Source organism: Suncus etruscus, chromosome 1 (genome assembly GCF_024139225.1).
Source record: "Suncus etruscus isolate mSunEtr1 chromosome 1, mSunEtr1.pri.cur, whole genome shotgun sequence".
In the NCBI taxonomy this organism is placed as follows: Eukaryota; Metazoa; Chordata; class Mammalia; order Eulipotyphla; family Soricidae; genus Suncus; species Suncus etruscus.
This window is the reverse complement of record NC_064848.1, coordinates 64,620,829-64,643,974: the sequence shown is the minus strand read 5'-3', so window position 1 is coordinate 64,643,974 and position 23,146 is coordinate 64,620,829. Positions and strand designations below refer to the sequence as shown.

At 39.0% G+C, this 23,146-nt stretch overlaps 1 protein-coding gene across 1 annotated transcript in view; it reads right to left on the bottom strand.

Moving 5' to 3' along the window:
- Nucleotides 1-23,146, bottom strand: part of ERMP1 (endoplasmic reticulum metallopeptidase 1) — a 49,831-nt gene that overhangs the window by 15,890 nt on the left and 10,795 nt on the right. Inside the window, 7 exon segments of the mRNA XM_049773161.1 lie at nucleotides 2,409-2,599; nucleotides 3,136-3,310; nucleotides 6,611-6,831; nucleotides 7,859-8,071; nucleotides 10,592-10,684; nucleotides 15,412-15,558; nucleotides 22,249-22,354. Coding sequence (XP_049629118.1) covers nucleotides 2,409-2,599; nucleotides 3,136-3,310; nucleotides 6,611-6,831; nucleotides 7,859-8,071; nucleotides 10,592-10,684; nucleotides 15,412-15,558; nucleotides 22,249-22,354 — 1,146 coding nt within the window.

The window sequence follows — 23,146 nt, the reverse complement described above, 5'->3', positions numbered from 1 at the left end:
GGTCTGCCCCAGATCAACCACATCCAAGGCACATACCCTACCACTGTGCTATCTCTCCAGCTCCTCAAATTCCCCACATATTGATCATCTTTTATGACACTGATAGCACGTTAGAGTTTTCTACCCATTTTTGCAGATACTTGTAAAGACTAAATAATTACTTTAAAGGCAAAATAATGCAGTGCTTCAAGTTTCTTTCAGGACTTGTACTACTCAACACAAACAACAGTGTATATATAAGACTTTGTCAATATGTAGTCACATACACAGACCCTCTCTGGTTACTTAGAGGCCAGCCCTGAATAATACAGGTATGGTATGCTTACCTGTCTCCCTCTAACCCTGTGCTTCTAAATTATTTTCTGTCATGCCCCCCCCCCAGGAAGAAGAAAACATTTTTCACACACACCCCGTGCAACTGTAAATAGTATCTTTATTAAAAAGAAAAACTTTAACCTGCAAAACAAAAATATATAAAATAATTTGAGCTGATTTTTTAATCAGAGGTTGTCTGGATTAATGGCTACAATGAGCACGTTTTGCAATGCTTTTCAAAGCGGGGTTTGAAGCAGGACACAGCAACTCCAGCTCCAGAGACATAAACACGAGGCTTAGCTTGTTATGACAGTATTTGCTGAGGTCAAACGTGCCCCCCCCCTTTATGGAGCCTCATGCCCACCCTTGGGGGCGTGCCCACTATTTGAAAAGCACTGCCCTAACCTCAGAAAATGCCTGCCACCTTTTAAAACATAGACCTTATTTTTCTGTATAACACTGCTCTGTGGTTACTACATCACAGGGCATCATCAAACAGTGAATGAAAAATTTCACTATCTCAGGGGACAGAGTACAGGGGTTAAAGTGAATGCTAGAAGTGCGAGTTTGAAGAGATTAAAAAGGGTAGGGTGCTTGCCTTGCACACAACTAACCGGGGTCCAATCCCCACCCCCACCCCACAGTCTCACCAGAGTGATCCTTGAGTTGAGGCAGGATTAAGCCCTCAGAAGATCACTGGGTGTGGCGCCAAAAACAAAACAAAACCAGTGCTTGCTAGAATTCCAGATGTCCCAATTGAATCGCTAGCACTGAATGTGGTGTCCAAAACACTGCCAGAAGTGACTCCTGATCACAGAACCAAAAGAAGGACCTGAAATACTGCCAGGTATGACCCAAACTATACCTACCCTAAAAACCACTGTCTTTATGGGGGAAAAATCATAATAAAGACAAAGGAGTCTTTCCATTTGATTCCTTAACCTCAAATCTCAGAGTATACCCCAGAATATTCAATAAAAACTTCTTTTTAAAAAAAAAAAACAAAACTTCTCTTTTTAGAATTTTCATTAAGTTACTGAGACCTACCTCCTCTAAAGGGGCCAAATCTGAGTTCTGGAGCACGGACCCCACACCAAGCAAAATTCTAACAAAGGAGTTTGTTCTAATAAAGGGAGGAGGAATAGGGGGAATAGCTAGGTGTCAATCTACAGTAGGGGTCTCAAACTCGCGGCCCATGGGCCGTAAACGTACAACATTTTGTGGCCTTGCCCTAGAATAATCTTTTTTTGTTTTGTTTTGTTTTAGTTGTTTGGGTCACACCCCCCAATGTTCAAGGCTTACTACTGACTTTGCACTCAAGAATCACCCCGACTTTGCCTCCTGTGTCCCCCAGGTAAATTGAGTTTGAGACCCCTGATCCACAGCTTTTTTTTTAAAAGCACTTTTGGGAAGAGAAGCAAAGATTATACATCTTTGCTATACGCAAAGGCAAGTCTCCCCTAATGATAGCAGAACTAGTACTGCAAAATGACATCAAGGAAGGTCTGTGATACTTTCATCATTTGGTAAATGAAGGCATTACAGTCATGTGTCTGAGTGTACATCACTAAAGGGAACTTAATGAACAATAAGACAATTGAAAAATAATGGGTAAAGATTCATCAGAATTAGTTTTCTTTCACTAGCTTTAACAACACTGATGTACTTATTAATATTTGTCTCTAACCAGTAAATTCAAAGCATACTACTGGAAACCATTCTAAAATTTCACCGAGAAGTGCAATTCATTCTACAAATTCACATCCAAGTAGTTTGAAAAATCATTTGAAAAGAGAATCTGGGAGCCTGAAATCCCATTCTATGTGTTTTTACTACACTGAACCCAAAAGATGCACCCAGTCACCATTTCTTTTTTTTGGGGGGGTGGGGGTGGGGGGAGATGTGTAAGAAAATTTTATTTTCCAACAGACAGACAGCATCAGCAGGTAAAACTACAACCAGTCACCATTTCTTTCACTTAAGAATGCCTCAATCATGTAGTCGCAACACTATTTCACAGAATCTCACATGACCGAGTATCACAAATTCATATAAAAAATAAAGAAGAAAATTTGAAAGAAAGTTTTTCTTACAAAATAGGAAGAGAGAATCGCTGTACAACCGGCCAAAATGGAAGCCAGCACAACATCAGGTGGAATTACCGAACCGCTCCTTCCAAGGATAGGGGTAAACATCTCAAACACTGCCCAGATGAGGTACAATGCATAAACATAAGGGACAAACATCCCCAAAAGATAAAAGGCAATAAATTTTCCTCGAGCACCTGGAGAAAAAGAGAAAACACACATCTCCTAAGTTCTACAGAGAGATTTCTACAGTATTGGTATACTTTAGCATCTAGTACAAATTAGGTTAGATATGATTTACTCTTTTGGTACATGTTATTTAGTGAGAGAAAATCCTTCAGTCAGAAAGAATGCAGATAATAAAAAATGTATGGACTGCATTAGCATTTGTTCAAAAATAGAAGAATTGGATGGAATAGAGATCAAAGAAAGAGCCCTGAAAGCCTCATCGTATTATAATTATTATTATTATTATTATTATTATTATTATTATTATTATTATTTTGGTTTTTGGGCCACCCCTGGTGACACTAAAGGGTTACTCCTGGCTATGGGCTCAGAAATCACTCCTGGTTTGGGGGACCACATGGGACGCCAAGGGATCAAAACACAGTCTGTCCTAGGTTAGCCACGTGCAAGGCAAACACCCTACCACTAGCGCCACCACTCCGGCCCCATCATCATATTATCTTAAGGTACATTCACATTTGTATGAAAACCAAAAGTACCTTACCATACTGCTTAAAGTCCTTATGCAAGCAAAGTTTTGTGAGCAATGGAAATATCACCCAGACGGCGCTAAGAAATGCTGAGCAGAGTCCACGATAAGTGAAAGCTATAAGGAAACCACAATGGACAAACAACGAGATGTCAAAAAATAGTTCTCCCAGATACTGGTTACTGGCATTCTGAAAAAACAAAAAGAAGAAGAAAAGAAAAATATACAAGCAATCTAGTTCACCATTTAGTAAAAGAAAACTTCTATTGTAATATAATTTCCTTTGTGCAAGAAAAATTACACTTTACTCTGAGAGGTCTACCCTTCAAATTATTGATGCAAAGTTACCTGCACCAGTGCTGTGAGGCATTTCTGATACTCATGGGAAAGGGTGAGAATTCAGTGCAGATAATCCCTGCTTTTCCTCTACTAGGCTAAAAAATAACCTTTGGAAATCATCCAAAGTAAGAGTACAGGATCCTAAAAACATCCACCTCTGGAAGCTTCCCAACTATACATCTTCCATGTCTGATTAGCTCCAGCTATTGGGGGGGGTGGAGGGGGGAAATGTGTGAATGAACAAGCTGCTTTAGCACCACCCACTGTATATGGGGGGGAACTTCGGACTTTTGTTGTTCAGTTTTTGTTTTTGTGCATGGGCCATACTCAGCAGTGCTCAGGGCTGACACCTGGCTCTGTGCTCAGGGATTACACCTAGCAGTGCTCAGAGGATCATGATGCTGGGAATCAAATGATGCTGGGGATCTGGATCTGCCATGTGCATGGCAATTGCTTCTCTGGTCCCCCAATCAGCAAGAGAAATAGCAAAAAATAAAAATGTTTTACATTAAGTATCTGAACTGTATACAGATCAAATATACACCCCTACCTACGATCCCTCCTAACTCTCAGCTTTCCAAATCCATCCTGGAGACCATTGCTGAAATCTTCATACCGAATCATAATTGCCAAATATCCTGCTCAGAAAACTATAATGAAGGCTCAACTGATTTTTAGGATCATGCTCAAATTTTACCATGGTGTACTTTTTTCTAATCATTATGCTTCACACATAAACTTCATATTGACTATGTTTTGGGAACAAATGCCGCCCACTGATGTTCAGGAATACTCCTGGTTCTGTACTTGGGGTTACTCTTAACAGTGCTCAGAGAACCATATGCAATGCCAGGGTTGAACTGGGATCAGTCACATGCAAGGCAAATAACAGCAACTCTTCACTCCCTCAAAGGATCTTGTCTATTCCCATCTTTGACTGCTCATCAACATGTTCTCTATCTGGTGCTTATCTACTTGTGCTTTAAAAAAATGTCACACATACCACCTTCATAAAACCTGACCAGAGAAAACTCATCTTCTTAAAAGAAGAAAAATTCTCCTTTCATGGCTCAGTATTTCTCCAACACTCTGTGCATTTCACTTCGTTATCCTGTTATCATGTGGCTTACCCATCTTCCCCAGTTAAATTGAGCTATTCATGTTGGCTTTCTGGCCTGGAACTTGGCCTTGAGAATGAATATTATTGAGTATTCAATGAATATTCTTGAAATGAAAATGAAATACATTATTCTTTCCACGTGGTTTTAATCCAAAGGTCTATGACTGGACAATGGAAATTAGTCCAAGTAATATAATTTTACTAAGAATTTGTCTCTTTCATGTACTACCCTGTATAACCAACAATACTTTTATTACACAATACTTCCCAAACAATGTGGAACTGAGCTCCTGGTATAATTTGTTGTTTTTGTCGTTGTTGTTCTTTGGCCACACCAGTGATGCTCAGAGGTACTCCTGCCTCTGCACTCAGGAATTATTCCTGGCAGTGCTTAGGAGACCACAGGAGATGCTGGGGATCAAACCCAAGTTGGCTAAATACAAGACAAATGCCCTGCCCATACTATCTTTCTGGCCCATAAATATGTTTGAAGACTAACAGTACTAAATTATAAGTGTAGACTCAACCATAGGCCTTCTAATATAGAAGGGCCCTTCAGAACACATTAAAGCAGACATTAAGCAAAACATATACCAAGATTCTGGTACCAGAGTAATGTCTGTGGAAAGATGTGAACTTATACCAGTAAGTCTCTATTCTAATCCCTAGCCCCCAAATAAGTTGTTTTTTGTAAAAAAAAAAAAAAATAATAATAATAATAATAATAATAATAATAATAATAATAATGAAGCATATTGGGATTAAAAAGTAAGGGAATAACAAATGGCACAAAGCTACAGAATCTGTTAACTGGTCTACAGTGCTGAGCTTACCAGGGTGGGGAGTCAGGACTGGGGGCGAGGTTGAGATAATGTTGGTGGGAAATGGACAAACTAGTTTTGGATATGGTGCTGCATTATACCACTGACAGTACATAAATCACAGCAACCAAAATTTTCATTAGTTTTTTTGACAGAAAAAAATCTTTAAGTGACTCATTCTTTCTGGCAATAAATATTCTGTTAGTGCTTTTATCAGACTAAGCACAGAGATAACAATAAACAAAGCAAACCCTACTCAAATGGAACTCAGTTTAGTTGAGCATAGTTATTCAAACATAAATAATTGTGTGATTCCCAGGAAGGGCTGGTTACCCTCTAGCCTTCTAGGTAATAGCAAAGTTACCAAAACTGTAAACAGGATCAGCAGACAAAAAGCTATGCTAGGGGAAGGAGAAATAGTACAGTAGGTGGGATGCATATAGCCAAGCTGAGTTTGATCCCCAAAACTCTACAGTGTAGAGGGGTCCTCAAACTTTTTAAAAGAGGGGGCCAGTTCACTGTCCTTCAGACTGTTGAAGGGCCAGATTATAGTAAAAACAAAAATTATGAACAAATTTCTATGCACACTGCATATATCTTATTTAGAAGTGAAGAAACAAAATGGGAATAAATACAATATGTGGCCTGCAGGCTGTAGTTTGAAGACCCCTGCTCTACACTGTCCCTAATTCCTGAGTGCAGAGCCTGAAGTAGCCCTGAGCACTGCTGGATATGACCAAACCCCCGCCCTTCAAAAAAAAATAAACTAGGGCCCGGAGAGATAGCATAGCGGTGTTTGCCTTGCAAGCTTCCGATCCAGGACCTAAGGTGGTTGGTTCGAATCCCGGTGTCCCATATGGTCCCCCGTGCCTGCCAGGAGCTATTTCTGAGCAGACAGCCAGGAGTAACCCCTGAGCACTGCCGGGTGTGGCCAAAAAACCAAAAATAAATAAATAAACAAATAAATAAACCAGACTAAAAAACTTGCTGTCAACATCATCCAAATATTGTTCAGTCTCATCTGAATTCTGCATGAAAATCCTCAGACTAAAATAGTCTTCCAGAAAATTATGATTCTAAGAATTTGTTTTATATAACCATGCCAAAGGAATTCTGATAGATCAAAAAACCCAAAACAGTGAATCCCATTCAAATTTGTCTTCAATTATTGAATGCAGCCAATATATCAATAAACATTCTTAACACTTACCACATAATAAAACTCTTTGGCAAGAGTATGTATAAATATTATTTTTGCTATAGCTGCTGTTCCATACAGACATACAGAGACATAGAAGTGGTTATACCAAGACAGTGACTGTCCAATGAGAGAGATGAACGCTGCTATAATGAGAACAGTAATTAGGCTCATAAACCAGCTTATCAGAGTGATGCCAAATCCACAGAAGAAGTCCTTTGTGTAGTTTGCAGCTGATGGAGAGAGGACAAAAAAATGAGATCATCTTTATTAAATCAATCCCATAACCAGTCAATAGACGTGGACAAATACCAAAACACAAAATTCATTATCATAATTTAAGAAGTACTGAAATGTTCAGGAGGTAAAAACTTGTTAAACACTAGAACACGGAAGGTAGCAAATAATATGTAACATGTATTGAGTCTGTGAGTACTAAGAACTCAGAGCCAGCAGTCTTTCTCCTAGGACTAGTAAAGAGATAAATTCCTAACTAGGGAAGTGGATTTATCATCTTCAAGATGCTCTGTATATCAATGTCAAGCATAATGGAAGGCATGTGATACTGCATGAGAAGAACAACTTGAGATAAAGAATTATTTAAGGGGCCGGCGAGGTGGCGCTAGAGGTAAGGTGTCTGCCTTGCAAGCAGCCGATCCAGGACCAAAGGTGGTTGGTTTGAATCCCAGTTTCCCATATGGTCTCCCGTGCCTGCCAGGAGCTATTTCTGAGCAGACAGCCAGGAGCAACCCCTGAGCACCGCTGGGTGTGGCCCAAAAAACAAAAACAAAAAAAAAAAAAAAAGAAAAAGAAAAAAAAGAATTATTTAAATTGCTGCTATGATTTTAGGTAGTAATCACATCTAATAACATAGATTCTGAGGCATTTCAGTACAAGAAGACCAATTAACCAGCAGTAGTTCACATAGACATCAGTGTACTGTTGGTGATAGTGTGGGATTATTTAATGGAACTTTTCACTAAGATAGATCTATACCATCTATTTTTTTCAACAATTTGCAGTTAATACGTCTATAAAATGCCTACATGCATAAAACTGCCTATTCACTAAGACTAAAATTTTAACATACATATTAGTCTGGTACCCATTTAGAAACTTCTTATAATTGTAAGTCAAATGCTAACTTATGATTTTTAACTTCTTGTAAAAACATACACGAATTAACCTTAAATATTCAGGTAGTTTATTCAGGTAGTTTCTATACTCGTAGATATCGTGAATTTAGAAGAAATTACTTACTCTGACGTTTGGGCCGCAACAGTTTTCTGCCCAGGTACACAACAACAGCCATCACCACCATGGAGTTAACGATGGAGCCAACTCGAGAGGGATAGGCAATGACAAAAAGGCCAAGCACATCGAAGAAAACCATACTCCCATGTTTATACTCAGAAGAAGAAGCCAACATATCGGATGTGGCAAGGTATTTAAGAACTGCTAAAATGTTGTCACCTTTAAGTAAGAAAAAGATCACGAAGTTTAGTAATCCACCCATGTTTGGGTTTTTGTTTTTGTTTTTGTTTTTTGTTTTTTTGAGGAAGGACAGAATGTGACTTTTTCCATCCTATTCTCTTTTTATTTTCTTAGTAAATTTGGCAATTAATGCCCATGCCCCTCACCTCATTTCCTCTCAACTTAAAAACTCAAACAACTGAGTATTCTGTATTCTTTTCTATTAAAATAATTCTCTGACCAACGACATCCTTGCTGTTGATAAATCCAACTGTTTCTTGGCCCCTATTCCAGAACAAAAGCATGATGCAATAGACACTGCTCTGCATAGTGGACATTCAGTGGTGAACCTAAGCGACATAGATCTCCATGAATCTCACAGACTTTACACAAGTTCGTGTGTGTGTGTGTGTAACTAATAAAGAATGTCAATAATATCTCACTTTAAAAAAGAAAGATATTAGTAACCACTGGGAAACTATCATGGAGACTAACAGAATTGCAGAAATCACCACTAAGAGAACATGATTAAGTGTTAAAGGATGAGTAAGAGCTAGCTCTCTGGGAGACATTGACAGAGAACTTAGCAAATGAAAGCCTGAAGAGAGAAAGTCCCAAATACAGAAAAAAGTCCTGAATGAGGGGGAGAAAGTATTCAGCAGTAGCTGAAGAAGGGCAAAGAGTCCTTGGCAGGCAGAGCCTGGCCTCTCAAAGGTCTGGAGAGTCCAATGAACTAATAAGTCCAAACTTTAACAGAGGAATAAGAAGAATCCTTGAATGACTATCAGCTTTTCCTGCTGCTCTTTTCACTTAAAGACATCAAGTTGTACCAGATTTCCCTCACTGTTTTTCTATCTGTCTTAAAAAATGTTTCTCCAAATTCAGATTGGTCTTCTACTTTTTTTTTGGTTTTTGGGCCACACCCGGTAACGCTCAGGGGTTACTCCTGGCTATGTGCTCAGAAGTTGCTCCTGGCTCGGGGGACCATATGGGACACCGGGGGATCGAACCGCGGTCCGTCCAAGGCTAGCGCAGGCAAGGCAGGCACCTTACCTTTAGCGCCACCACCCGGGCCCTTCTACTTTTGTTTTACCTCAAAAAAAATATCCACTCTCCTTACTTTTTGGCAGTTTTCTCAGTTTCAATTCCCATCCCTCTGTAGCCAATTCCATGAAGAGTTCTGACACCATCTCTCTATTTTTGTGCCCTACCCTACGGTGTGACTGTGACGTGGCATTCTGCTCCCACCCTAGGTTGGTACCTGATTCTGCTCCCACCATTGGGTGGTACCTGATTCCATCATGGGGTGGTACCTAATTCTGGGGAATAAAAGCAAGGGGCCTTTGGCTTCAGTCTTGTCCTCCGAATAAAGCTGATATTTTCACAAGCCTGACTGTCTTGCTAGCCTTTTACCCGCCGCTTGAACAGGGTGGCAGACACGTGCTCTGAGCTGGAGAGGAAAGACCTCATCCTCCATCCCTCCATCAGTCAACCCCATCAAGGGCTGACTTGCAACAATCCATGACTAAATTTTTTTTGAGCCACACCCTGGAGGCACTCAAGAGTTACTCCCGGCTCTGCATTCAGAAATCACTCCAGCAGGCTTGGGATGCCAGGGATGGAACCTGAGTACACAACTTGCAAGGCAAACACCCTTCCCACTGTGCTATCACTCTGGTCCCATAACTCAGTTTTCTCTGGCTTTATACATTGCAAACTTTACTCTATCCTATGAACTCCTGGTTCATCCCTTCTAAGACTATCAAGTCTTACTTAGTCTTCATTCAAAGTGTATAAAATTTTCCTTCCCTCCCCTTTCTTTCTATCCTTTCTCAACATCAGTCTAATGTTTCCCAACATGGATGATGCTATCCACCAGGAGCACTGGAATGATAGAGCAGAAGCAAGGAGAGGAGTAACCTGAGATGCAAAAGGAAGGGGCACTTTCTGTTTGTTCTTCTAAGAAGGTGGATTGTCAGGGAAGCCCTAAACCTTTGTCTACTCCTCTGGAAAGAAAGCCTTATGCTAAATAGGTTTGGGAGCTTCTTGCTTTTAATCATCATTATTCCACATTTAAATTATAGTCAGAACCATGCTGACTCCTGGTACTTCACCTGTTCCCCCATCTTACCCATATACTCTATACTATGTTACTGGCCCTTTAGGATTTTTAAATACCTATTATTCCAATAACACAGTATGGTGTGTATCAGTGTACTGGAACTACACCTGATAGTGTCAGGAATTACCCAGCTTAGTGTTACAGGCTCACTATTGGCAGTGTTTGGGGGAGTCATGTGGTGCCAGAATTTGGTCCTGGGATTCAATACATAAAAGAATGCATTTCATCCTTTTGAGCCATCTCCGTAGGCCCCTGATGTTTCATCTCTTAAACTGCAGAGTTCCAGCTTATTCACACAACATACAGTCTCCCCAGTGTGCAAAGCATAGAATACTTACAGATTTATAGGTCATCTCCAAAAGATCACCTTACAGTGTATTCTAAGTTAGAATACCAACCTGCTCTCTGAATGGAATCTGTTAGAATTCTGTCTGCTGTGTCATACTTGGTATGATAAATGTAGCCATTCTCAATAAAAGCCAAGTCTATTCCTAAGATAGATATTAAAAGAAAGTCAAGGTCACTATGCTTTTACATATCAACCATGCTATCAGCCTGTTTATTTAACAAATTCAATTCCTTAGCGACAAAATAACAAAGCAGTGCCATGATTACTCTGTCACAAATAAACATGAGTATCAGTTTCTTTCAAAGTCTTTTCTATGTAAAACTTTCAATGTACCACTTTATTTTTTACCTTTGTTTTATTTCTAAAAATTCAATTCATATAAAAAGTTTTGTCTAGCCATAATAAAATTAAGCTGTAAATTGACAAGTCCCAGAAAAATACTAACTTTTCTAAATACTTAGTAACTAAATAATAAATTTCTAATCAATATAAGTAATAATAAAAGGAGAAAAAGTAAACACATTTTCCAAGAATCATTAGAAAATACCCTGAACATTTTAAAATGAACAGGAAAAATTCATAGAGGTAATTGCTTGGGAAACTGGGGACAATGTTGGTCACACTGGTGATAGGATTGGTGTTTGGACATTTAATGCCTTAAACAACTGTATCATGAACAACTTGTTAAATCAAAATATTATAATTAAAAAAATAAAAATAAAAGACAGAAAAATAAAATTAAAATAGAAATTGCATTTTAGTTTTACCGCTAAAACTTGAGTTTTGTTTTAGATGTAAAAATAATTGTCTATTACAATGTGGTTATAATTCTGTCTAAATAAAAGACTAAAAAAGGAAAAAGACTTTTGATCAGCAAGGAGTTGCTCAAAGTTTACCAAGAAATGTTAAGTGTATTAAAAATGTAAATGCCTGCTCTGACATCGATCTACTCAAAAAAGACTTCCCTTAACACTAAGAAGACTTAACAAAAACAATGACCTGCTTACTGGACAGGGCTTGCTGTATTGCCCCTTAATTGTGAGGTTTGTCTATAACATCACCTGGAAGCAATCCTCTACCACGGAAGACCCTACCACTGCTCAGACATCGTCCTGCTGGAAAGAGACTTCCCTTAACAATGAGAACACTTAACAACAACAACCTGCTTACAGGACAGGGCTTCCTGCATTGCCCTTTCATGGTGAGGTGAAACGAGAAGACACTCCACATTATGACTTCAATTTAGGATATGCAGATTCCAGAATCTTTAATACAGAAACATGATACCAACAACAGAGACTGTGTGAAAAGTGTGTTGGCACTACGGACAATGTCTTGGATCGGACGATAACTTGCCTGAAGCCTAGAGTTGGTCTTATGCCAGGAAACTTCAGGGGTAGGATCTCTTTGTATTTAGGCCAAGGTTATTCCTTTCCATGCCTCTCATATTTTGGTGGGCCTATGCAAACAACAATTGCCACTCTAACACCGTTTTTACTGTGCTCCTTTGACTCTAATCCTTAAAATGCACCCACTTAAAATTTGAAGTTAAATGCACCCACTTAAAATTTGAGGTTAACTTAAGCTAATATGCATGTACATGGAAATGTAAAAAATACTATGTCTCTAATGTTTAAGGAGTTACATAAGTTTTATGGCTTTAGATTGCCTTGTGTGCTGTTAAGAAATATTATAATGTGCTACAATCTGGGGACTTGAGGGACAAAGTAATTGTACATGGATTCTGTTTTATTTATCTTAACGTTCTATGGCTGAAAGTTCAAAGTTAAGATATCAGCAAGGGGATTTCTTCTGAGAATTATGTTATGGCTGATTGTCCTTCCACTGTAACGTTACCTTGTCCTCTTTCTTTGCATCTTTTGTTCTCATAATTCAAAATAAAAAAAATTAAAAAAATTAAAAAAAAAAAAGTAAATGCCATGGCTTGAGTTTTAGTATGTGCTAAATAAAAGCAAATGTCTGCTAACTCAAGAAAGATGTTTTTTCTTAAAGTAAGGTTCACAAATAAGTATTGTAAGTTTTCTGGAGAAAAAAAGAACACAAGAAGCTCAATTTAAGCACAAAACTGACAAAGGATTTAAGACCAAGAAATCATCAAAACTAAAATAGGAAAATAGAGAAAAACAATGAAACAAAATGTTTTAAAGATCAATAAAACTCATAAGCCTCTAATAAGACTAAAAAAGAAAAAGAAACAAATTATCCGTATCATAAATGAAAATAAAGAGAATAACAAACACCTAATATTAAATGAATCAAAAGAAACCACTATGAATATAATTCAGAAACATGAATAAAATATATGTATTCTTCATAAGCTACTAACTACCAAAACCTACCCAAAATAAAGCATATATACTTAAGAGTTCTAAAAAAAATTTTAACACAGAAACAAGAGGTCTAAAAGAGCAAATATAAATTTTAGAAGTGAAAAACAGAAAATAGCAAATGAAGAATTCTCTATGCTTGACAGAATGGACATAAGAATCAATAAACTTAAAGCATCTCTTACACATTTTTTGATTTTTAGGTTTCTTACTACTTCCAAGGAGGCTTTCTTTTCCTTCTATAGAAAGAAAGCATTTCTGGGTGGGTTGGTTTGTTCTTATCTGTTTGTTCAAACTGTCATTTGTCTGAAAAGCTCTTGATTCCGTCTTCAAATCTGAATAATATCTTAGCTGGGTCAAGTATACTTGCTGAACAAGTCTTTTCTACCCAGCACTTGGTATACTTTTATGCAACTCTACCTTGATCTTCCATAGAAAAATCTGCTGTTAGTCCTATGTGGGTTCCCTTACATGCGACTCTTAACTTTTCTCTTTTAAAATACTCTCTTTGACCTCTGTCATTTTAATTAATAATTTATTTTTGGGGACCTGAGCAAAAACATAGCAGGCAGGGCATTTGCCTTGCACGTAGCCTACTAGAATTCTATCCCCAGCATCCCATATGCCTGGAGTAATTTCTGAGCCAGGAATAACCTGACTGCTGCTGGGTGTGTGTAAAAAGTACCCTGCCATTTTTTCCAGACTGATGTCTTGATCTACTGCCATAAATTCTTCTATTTCCAACCATGCCTGGTGTTCCACAAGGGCTTAGAAAGGGACTCGAGATCTGTGTTCAAGTGGAAGTAAACCAGGTACCTGGCTCCAAATTCAAGCAAGGTCTGGGTAATGATCTGAAACCTATAACCTCAATTACCTGACACTAGTTTTACATCAAGATCAAGTGTCTGATCCTCACTATGGACTGAGTTTGAGTAAGCCTGGAAAGTGTCCAAGAGTTAAAACTGCAAATGCCTGAGGGTACTTATGAGTCATATTCAAGACAGCCTGAGCAGCAACCAGGGCTCAAGATTACTAGATACCAGCAGTCATTCAGACTTGAGCATAGCTGGAGACCCTGTGCCAAGGCAATTTTAGGAATCATAGCTGCTAAGAGAGTACACGCTCCAGGGTTGGCAGGGGCTGGCCGGCCACAACCAATGAGAGTGATAGCAGACCTGGGATTTCTCTAGTCACCTGCTTTAGTTTTGGAAGGCCCAGACGTGCTATGAGTAGGCACTTGGCTTGCTTGAAAATAGTCATATGGGAATAGGTTGCCACAGTCCATCTGCCTGCTAAGACTCCTGTAGGTCAGCTACTCTAGGAATGAGTGAGGCACTCCTAAGGGATTTTCTGGATTTATTTCCTGGTTTACTAAGGAGAAAGAGAGTCAATAAAATACCTGTCTCTCCACACTGCCTGATCAGCAAAATTGAGAAGCATCAAGATAGAACCTGCCAGTGACTAAGACCTCTGTTATACACTAAGCAGGGGTCCTCAAACTTTTTAAACAGGGGGCCAGTTCACTGTCCCTCAGACCATTGGAGGGTCTGATTATAGTAAAAACAAAACTTATGAATGAATTCTTATGCACACTGCATATATCTTATTTTGCAATGAAGAAACAAAACAGATACAAATACAATATGTGGCCCGCGGACCATAGTTTGAGGACCACTGCAAGCTTTCTCTTGATTTCTGTTCTGGTATCTTAAGTAAAGATCTGAAGGACTAGGGAATTAGTATCTGGCACAACCCCTCCTCCTCCTCAGAGTCAAGGTCCAAACCTTTGAGGTCTCAGCTCAACAGCAGCTTGCTGCGAGTCATGGGGGTTTTTTCTTGGTGAGGGCCTTTCTCTCTCCAATCTGTCTGGCTCCTTTTCTTCTGTACCCTGCTGTGAAAACTTTTACATACCCATATGGCTTCATATGGGTATCTGTGTTGCTGAGTAGACTGTAAGTTTTGGCACAGACTTGCTCTGACTGAAGGAAGAACTAAACATACAAGTTCTCCTAATGTGGTCATTCTGGGCCAGCTTCCATGCAGGGTCTCTTCCCAACACTTAAAAAACTAGATCAAAACATTATAAACTTCAGTGAATCATCAATCTGCAAGGTAAATCACACGGCAATACTGAGACTGGGTAGTCATCACAACTTGACTGTCAATATCACTAATTGCCCAGAGCCAAATTTTGACTTCAAACTAGTTCTCAAGGTAGCTCATAAAACAAGACAATAAAATTCAAAGACTCTTGAAAAATCTACTACCATCTTGTGAGAATAAAGTGCTAAATAATTCCCTTAAACCTGTCACACTGTGGGCAAAATGATATGTTCTAGAAAAGATTAGCATTACATTAGTCTGGAATTGAAAGACAAGGAAAATATCAAGAACTCTGTTTCAAGTGAATCAAATTATAAAGTTCTCATGCAGAATTTATGCTCAGAAAATGCTACTGGTTCACAAACTTCCAGAAAAAAAAATCTGCTTCGCAAAAGCCAATGGTACTGAAAAAATGTACCTGGAATGTTTCCGAAGTCCCTGTAGATACGGAAATCAGTATCTGAAGGAATGACTCCACTCTGAAAAACCTCCTGTGCCACCACAGAAGCAAATGGGTGCTTTGCTGCTGAAACATAGGCCTGGACCAACCATGGATTTTCAGGACCTGAAATGAAACATAACCACATAATACCAGGGTTAATCTGGTCATTTTTTTTGCTGCCACACTAATTTATTTGACACACTTGAATAAAGACGTTGTGCTGGCTTGGAGTCTAGAGTTTATTTTCTTAAATTCCTTTTTCTCATTTTTCAGTGTTTTTCTAATGTATGTGGGTTTTAGAATTTAAAAAAAATCATCTCAAGAAATTTTAACAATAAAATAATAGCTTTTTAACATATTCTATTGAAACTAAATAAAAATTCTATTTAACCTAAGTAGAAAGCTTTTTTTAACTTTAAGCATTTTTTTCTTTAGTCACATAAACTGTATTGTCAATCATTTACTTCTCTCCATGGAATTTAGAACATTTTTCTTGATTCTGCCTCTCAGGCCTATTAATGGCAGGCCTAACTACATGAACTGCTTTGGTCAATAGACTGTGAGTGGGAAAGTTAAGAATCATAGCCAAGGGCCCAGGAGATAGCACAATGGTGTTTGCCTTGCAAGCAGCCGATCCAGGACCTAAGGTGGTTGGTTCGAATCCCGGTGTCCCATATGGTCCCCCGTGCCTGCCAGGAGCTATTTCTGAGCAGACAGCCAGGAGTAACCCCTGAGAACCACCGGGTGTGGCCCAAAAACCAAAAAAAAAAAAAAAAAAAGAATTATAGCCAAGAAAGTTCAAAGTTAAGATATCAGCAATGGGATTACTGAGAATTCTGTTTATGGGTGATTGTCCTTCCACTGTAACTTTACCTTGTCCTCTTTCTTGCATCTTTGTTCTCATAATTAAAAATAAAAAATTAAAAAAAAAAAAGAACCACAGCCAAGAAGACTTAAGAGACAATACAAGGGATTAAGAATGTGAGTCATGCCTTGGATATGTTAGGCATTGGGTTCAAGATCACATCATACACACACACAAATGCAAGCTATTACATGGCCCATCCCTTTTTCTGACTTTCACCATGAGACTGAGTAAGACACATGAGATATACACAAACTGCAATTTATTAAGAATCAAAACAGCGATTCAGGGACTGCTTGTTACAACAAAATTTAGCAGAAGTTTAACTTATGTAATAGATTAAGTAATTATTAATATGTTTCAGGGCTAGAAAGATAGTAAGGATAAGGCAAGCCTTGATATGGGTAAAAGAATTTAAGAATATAAATAGCTCGGGGCCGGGAAGGTGGCGCTAGAGGTAAGGTGTCTGCCTTGCAAGTGCTACCATAGGACGGACCGTGGTTCGATCCCCCAGCGTCCCATAAGGTCCTTCCCAAGCCAGGAGCGATTTCTGAGCTCATAGCCAGGAGTAACCCCTGAGCGTCAAATGGGTATGGCCCAAAAACCAAAAAAAAAAAAAAAAAATGTAAATAGCTCTACAACTTTATAAGTAAATAATCAAATTGCTTAACTACAGAAAAAATGATAAAGGAGTAGAAACGGAAGGTAGAGAAATACTTTTAGAGAAGACACTCAGATTACCTAGACACTAGAATCAATATATTGAACTAATGATAGCAATAACTTAACCACACAACTGCAATTTAAGAAGAAAAAAAACTAAAGCTAAATAAAAATTCTAAGACTAAAAACTAATTGAAAAGAATTTTAATAGATGGTCTGATAAAAGATTAAACATAGAAGAAGAAAGGATTATGAATCTTTCAAAAGAAAAAGGGTGGGAATGATACAGAATGATACTACAGTGAGTGGTTAAGGCACTTGATTTGCATGTGGCTATAATGCTCATAGAGCCATTTTAAAGTTTTCTATTTTAGTTGGAAACTCAGGATCAGGATATTTACTTTTAAATTAAGATTTATGCAAAAACTCAATCAAGAGTGAGCAATCAAGAGTGAGTGGGTGGTATAAAAAAAAAAAAAAAATTGGGCCCGGAGAGATAGCACAGCAGTGTTTGCCTTGCAAGCAGCCGATACAGGACCAAAGGTGGTTGGTTCGAATCCCGGTGTCCCATATGGTCCCCCGTGCCTGCCAGGAGCTATTTCTGAGCAGACAGCCAGGAGTAACCCCTGAGCACTGCCGGGTGTGACCCAAAAACTAAACAAAAAAAAAGAAAAAAAAAAAAAAAAAAGAGTGAGCATTAGAATGGAGAACACTAGGAAACAAAACTGACGCGTGTATATAGAAAGAGATTTGGCGTTAGTTCATATTTGTTTGTAAATCTAATAGATAAGCAAAATCAGTTAACACATATGTAAATACATCACATTTCTAAAGGTTCAACATTTCCTCTAAGCCAGGGGTCTCAAACTCGCGACCTGCGGGCCGTTTGCGGCCCTTCGTACAACATTTTGTGGCCCTGCCCTAGAGGAATCTTTTTTTGTTTTGTTTTGTTTTAGTTGTTTGGGTCACACACCCCGATGTTCAAGGCTTACTACTGACTTTGCACTCAAGGATCACCCCGACTTTGCCTCCTGCGGCCCCCAGGTAAATTAAGAGTTTGAGACCCCAGCACGGTCTAAGCCCTGATTGTTTAATACATTATGTGTACTGCACATCTGTAATTCTATCAATAAATATATTTATAGACTTCTTTTTGTTTTTTTGTTTTGTTTTGTTTTGGGGCCACACCTGGAAGTGTTCAGGGTTCAATCATGGCTCTGGGCTCAGCAATCGCTCTTGGCACGCACAGGGGGGAGCAGAGATGGGAACCATATGGGATACTGGGATTCAAACCACTATCCATCCTGGATCAGCTGCGTGCAAAGCAAATGCCTTACTGCAAATCTATTTTTAAAAACGCAGGGCAAACGCCTTACTGCTGTGCTATCTCTCTAGACCCTTAAAAACATCTAGTCCCCCAACTCTGACAGGAGTGATTTCTGAGTACAGAGCTAGAAGTAACCCCTGAGCACCACCAGTTAGTTGTAGCAAAATAAATTTAGAATAAACAGTGAGTCCCAGGTCAGAGAGCAAAATGAATTGAAACATATGCTTTGCTTTAGGAGCTCCAGATTCAATCCCTGGAAACACAGAGCCCTCCCCAAACATTGAGAGGTACACTGACCCCAGAACAAAACAAATCCATCCTACTATAAAAATATAAGTGCAATATTCCTTATTACAAAAGAGTATGGACATGAGTGATGCTCATCACGGTGCTAAAACTGAAAAGCTAAAGTTCCCAGAAGTCCAGTGGGGCAGACTCCACTAAGTTACACAACATGATTCTCACTGCACTACTTGAGTTGGTAGTTTCAACAAGCAGAAGAAAGAACAATGGAACCAAAAAAGGGGGTAGAATGTGGTAAATATGATTACAGAGGGAAGTAAAAAGAGGCCTACAAACCGCCACTGAATTTACAAATGTGACTTTCACAAGAGCAAATCTAGAAAAGTGGGAAAACTATTGCGCACAAGAACTAGCTCTAAAACAGGAGCAAAGGGCTTCTACATGCCCAAGGAAATTTTGCAATAGGTACCGTATTTTCCGGCGTATAAGACGACCCCGTAATTTTACAGTTAAAACATAGGTTTAGGCCTATATTTGCTGTATAAGACAGAATGTTCCTGTGCTGCAACTGCATCTTCCACAGTGAGCCAATCATAACAAGCAAGGTTCAGAGGTTATACTGTAATAGACTTCCTCTCTGACTCTGACCAATCTGAGCAGGCTTTTTACAGTGTAGATTCTGTACAGAAAATTGTCTAATTTGCATGCATAAAAAGCCTGCTTGGATTGGCTGAGTTAGAGAGGCAGTCCGAGAAGCCTTGCAGTGACTGGTGCAGGATCAAGTTGGAAAATTCGTTTTGTGGCAATATTCAGACAATTTTCGTTTAGCGGCATATCGAAACATTTTTTCGGGATATACTCAGCGTATAAGACGACCCCCGATTTTTGGTTGACTTTTTTTGTTTCAAAAGTCATCTTATACGCCGGAAAATATGGTAAGTATACAAAAATGAGGTACCAGTTGGATGAGGTGGAACTTTTCTTCAGGAATGGTTATCTTGGGGGGACACAGGTGGAGGGGGTGGTGCTGGAACATTGTATACATAAATCCTATAGTTGATACTATTGTAAATTATGGAGACTAAAATTTTAAAAAGATTTTTAAATAGGGGTCAGAGTTGATAGTACAGTGGGTAGGACATTTGCCCTCCACACATTAATATAAGTACCACGTTCTAACCGATAGCGCTACTGGAGCTCTGCCCTCCACACATTCAAATCTGGGTTCAATCTCTGGCACCCTATTCGATCCACTAAGCCCATCAGGAATCATCCCTGAATTTGTAGAGCCAGGAGTAAGTAAACACCGAGCACTGTTAAGTGTGACTAAAAAACAAGAAACCAAACAATTTTTTTAAGAACAGAGAAAAATCATGTTTGTCGAACATGATTTCATAAAGCAGAATAAACTAATGATGTAAAGGAAAACTAGTAAAGTCACCACTCATAGAATCGATCTTCTAATTGATGCCTAGCATTTAAAAAAACATTTTTAAATAGGGACCAGAGTTGATAGCACAACTTGTAGAGCATTTGTCTTGCATGCAGCCTACCCAAGTTTGATCCCCGGCATTCCATATCATCTCCAAATCTCCCAGGAGTGATTCCTGAGCCCATAAATAAAGGAACTGACTTGAGCCGTGACCTCATTAACATTAAATAATTGCATTGTAATCTCTTTAACTAAATATAGTAACATTATGGTAATATACATGTATTAACATATTTACTAACGTAATACATTAAAACAATATTACATGTAAGTTGTATATGAATGACTAAATATATACACAGAAAAACTTCCAGAGGTATTGTCTAAATGTTAGGACTGGCTCTTCCGTATCAAGAGAGTGCAAAGTGCTAAATCATAAATGTAAAGGAGGGCTATGTATGCAGCATGAATATAGAGACCACTTCCACAAAAGAAAAACTTTGTATGGGATGTATACTGGGAACTATGGTGGAGGGAGGTCAACACTGGTGGTGGGAATGGCCCCAATTCACTGTCACTATATACCTGAAATACAACTGTGAAAGTCTTGTCATTCACAGTGGTCTGAATAAAATTTAAAAAGAAAAGAAAAAAGAAAAATGTCTGCCCTCTGCCTTGCTACTTCACCAAAGAAAGAGCAAGTATTCACTTGCCATATAGAACTTTCTTTTCCTGACTGGTGGTTAACATAAATGCTCCTCCTATCCTGTCTGACCTGCAAGAATTAGGGATCAGTGGGTAACAGTTCAACATCTACTCATTTCTTTCAATATTAGAAACCAGCTTCTATTCATTAGTAGATGAAGACTAAGAAGTAAAGGTTTGAAAATTGAAAAAGAAGTAGAACTTTGCTCCTGACTTCATGACACTCTCAACTGCTTACATGATAAAACTAGCATTCATTTTGAACAATTAAAGTTTAAAACACAAAAATAAAAAAAGTTTAAAATACATTGAAAAGAAAACTGTAAAACACTGTACTGCATAGGCTATGAAGACACACTTAATATTTATAGTAGCTTTATAATCTAAAAATACTATGTCTTCAAAGAGTGTTAAAAACAAGCTACCTTGGCCGGCATGGTGGCACTAGAGGTAAGGTGTCTGCCTTGCGAGCACTAGCCTAGGACAGACCGCGGTTCGATTCCCCTGGCGTCCCATATGGTCCCCCAAGCCAGGAGAGACTTCTGAGCTCATAGCCAGTAGTAACCCCTGAGCGTCACCGGGTGTGGCCCAAAAAGCAAAGAAAAAAAAAAAAAGAACATTTTAGGGGCCGGAGAGATAGCATGGAGGTAAGGCGTTTGCCTGTCATGCAGGTCATCGGTTCGAATCCCGGAGTCCCATATGGTCCCCCGTGCCTGCCAGGAGCAATTTCTGAGCCTGGAGCCAGGAATAACCCCTGAGCACTGCTGGGTGTGACCCGAAAACCACAAAAAAAAAAAAAAAAAAAAAAAAGCTACCTTATTTATTTTTAATTGGGCCACACACAGCAGTTACTCAAGTGGGGTATGTAAGGCAAATGCCCTACCTGCTGTACTAAATCTCCAGCCCCAGCCTTATTATTTTAACTTGCCTCCCCTAATCCATTTATGCCCCAACACATTCATTATTAAAACTCACGGCAGATTCTACATTATTGAATGAAATACCTTAGTCCAATTTCTTTCTTTGTTAATTTTTGGGCTACACCTGGCAGCACTCAGGGGTTACTCCTCCTGGCTCTGCACTCAGCAATCACTCCTAGAAGGCTGGGGAGGAGCATATGAGATGCCAGGGGTTGAACCCAAGTCCATCTCAGGTTGGCCACATGCAAGGAAAACACCCTACCTCTGTGCTATCTATCACTGGGGCCACGCCTATTTTACTATACCCAGACTAAACAAATATGTTCTCAAATTCTGATTCATATTATCCTAGTTTTATGAGATTCAAATTAGTATTTTCTTAAAATTTGGGAAAAGATAAAACTACTTTTTTTAGAATCATTATGTACTTTGAAAATGTTCTAGTTTTTTGTTTTGGGGCCACACAGGTGGCTAAGGGATTACTCCTGGCTCTGTGCTCACTCCTGGCAGAGTTCAGGGGACGACACAGGGTGCCAGGGAACAAACCCACATTGCCTTGTGGGTTGTGCCTTGTGCTATCTCTCCAGTCCTGAAATTTTTCCACTACTATAAAAACAAGAATCGCTTAGTCTTTTATACAACGCCCAGCTTCACATACCTGTTTGAAACACAAGTTCCTTTCCTCCTACACCTGCCGCCTCCAGGTTAATAAATGCACGAATCAAGCTGGCCCAGGGGTGCTGAGTAATGAAACCATGACTGGCCTAAAATAGAAGGAAAGAAAGTAGATATAGCTTAAACCATCTTAAATCATTAGGCTTTATTTTGAACATAGGATGTCTGTACTGTTGAGGGGAACAGATAAACAAAATAACCTTTCTCAAAGGCACAATCTAAGATTATCTATGTGTTTCTCACTTTCCCTATGCACAATAGCTGTGATGTTTTCTCAGTGAGAAATTACCCATCATAGAAGACAACCTGATTTCCATGAGTGGTGACAAATAACATTCTTACTAAATATGGAGCTGTGCAAAATATAGGGCAAAACAAAAGCAGAGAAGGGTCGACCCATATCATTGGGTGTGTGCAGGCTCAAAACATCTGAGTTATTGGGTCAAAGATAAACAGAGATGAAAAGTTAAGTGAACCCTTTTATGAATTTAACTGATAAGAGGGCCTGTTCTAAACTGAAGAGTGAATTCCGATGATGAAAATGGAAGTGGCTGTCAATGATTTGTGGGCCACAGAGAGTGTGCTCAGTTTATTCCCATCTCTGTACTGGGGGTGGGGGGGTGTTACTCCTGGCACTGCTCAGTGGACCATGTGGTGCCAGGGATTGAATCTTATGTCTCCTGCTAGCAAAGCATGTGTTCCAGTCAATGAATTCTCTGGTCCAGCTGTGAATTAATTCTTTCCTTGTTTTTGTTTCTTTTCTGTCTTGAGGCCATACCCAGAGGTGCTCAAGAATCATTCCTGACAGTACTTGGGGACAATATGAAGAACCAGGAATTAAGCCAAGATGAGTCACATGCAAGGGACCATAATCTCTGAAC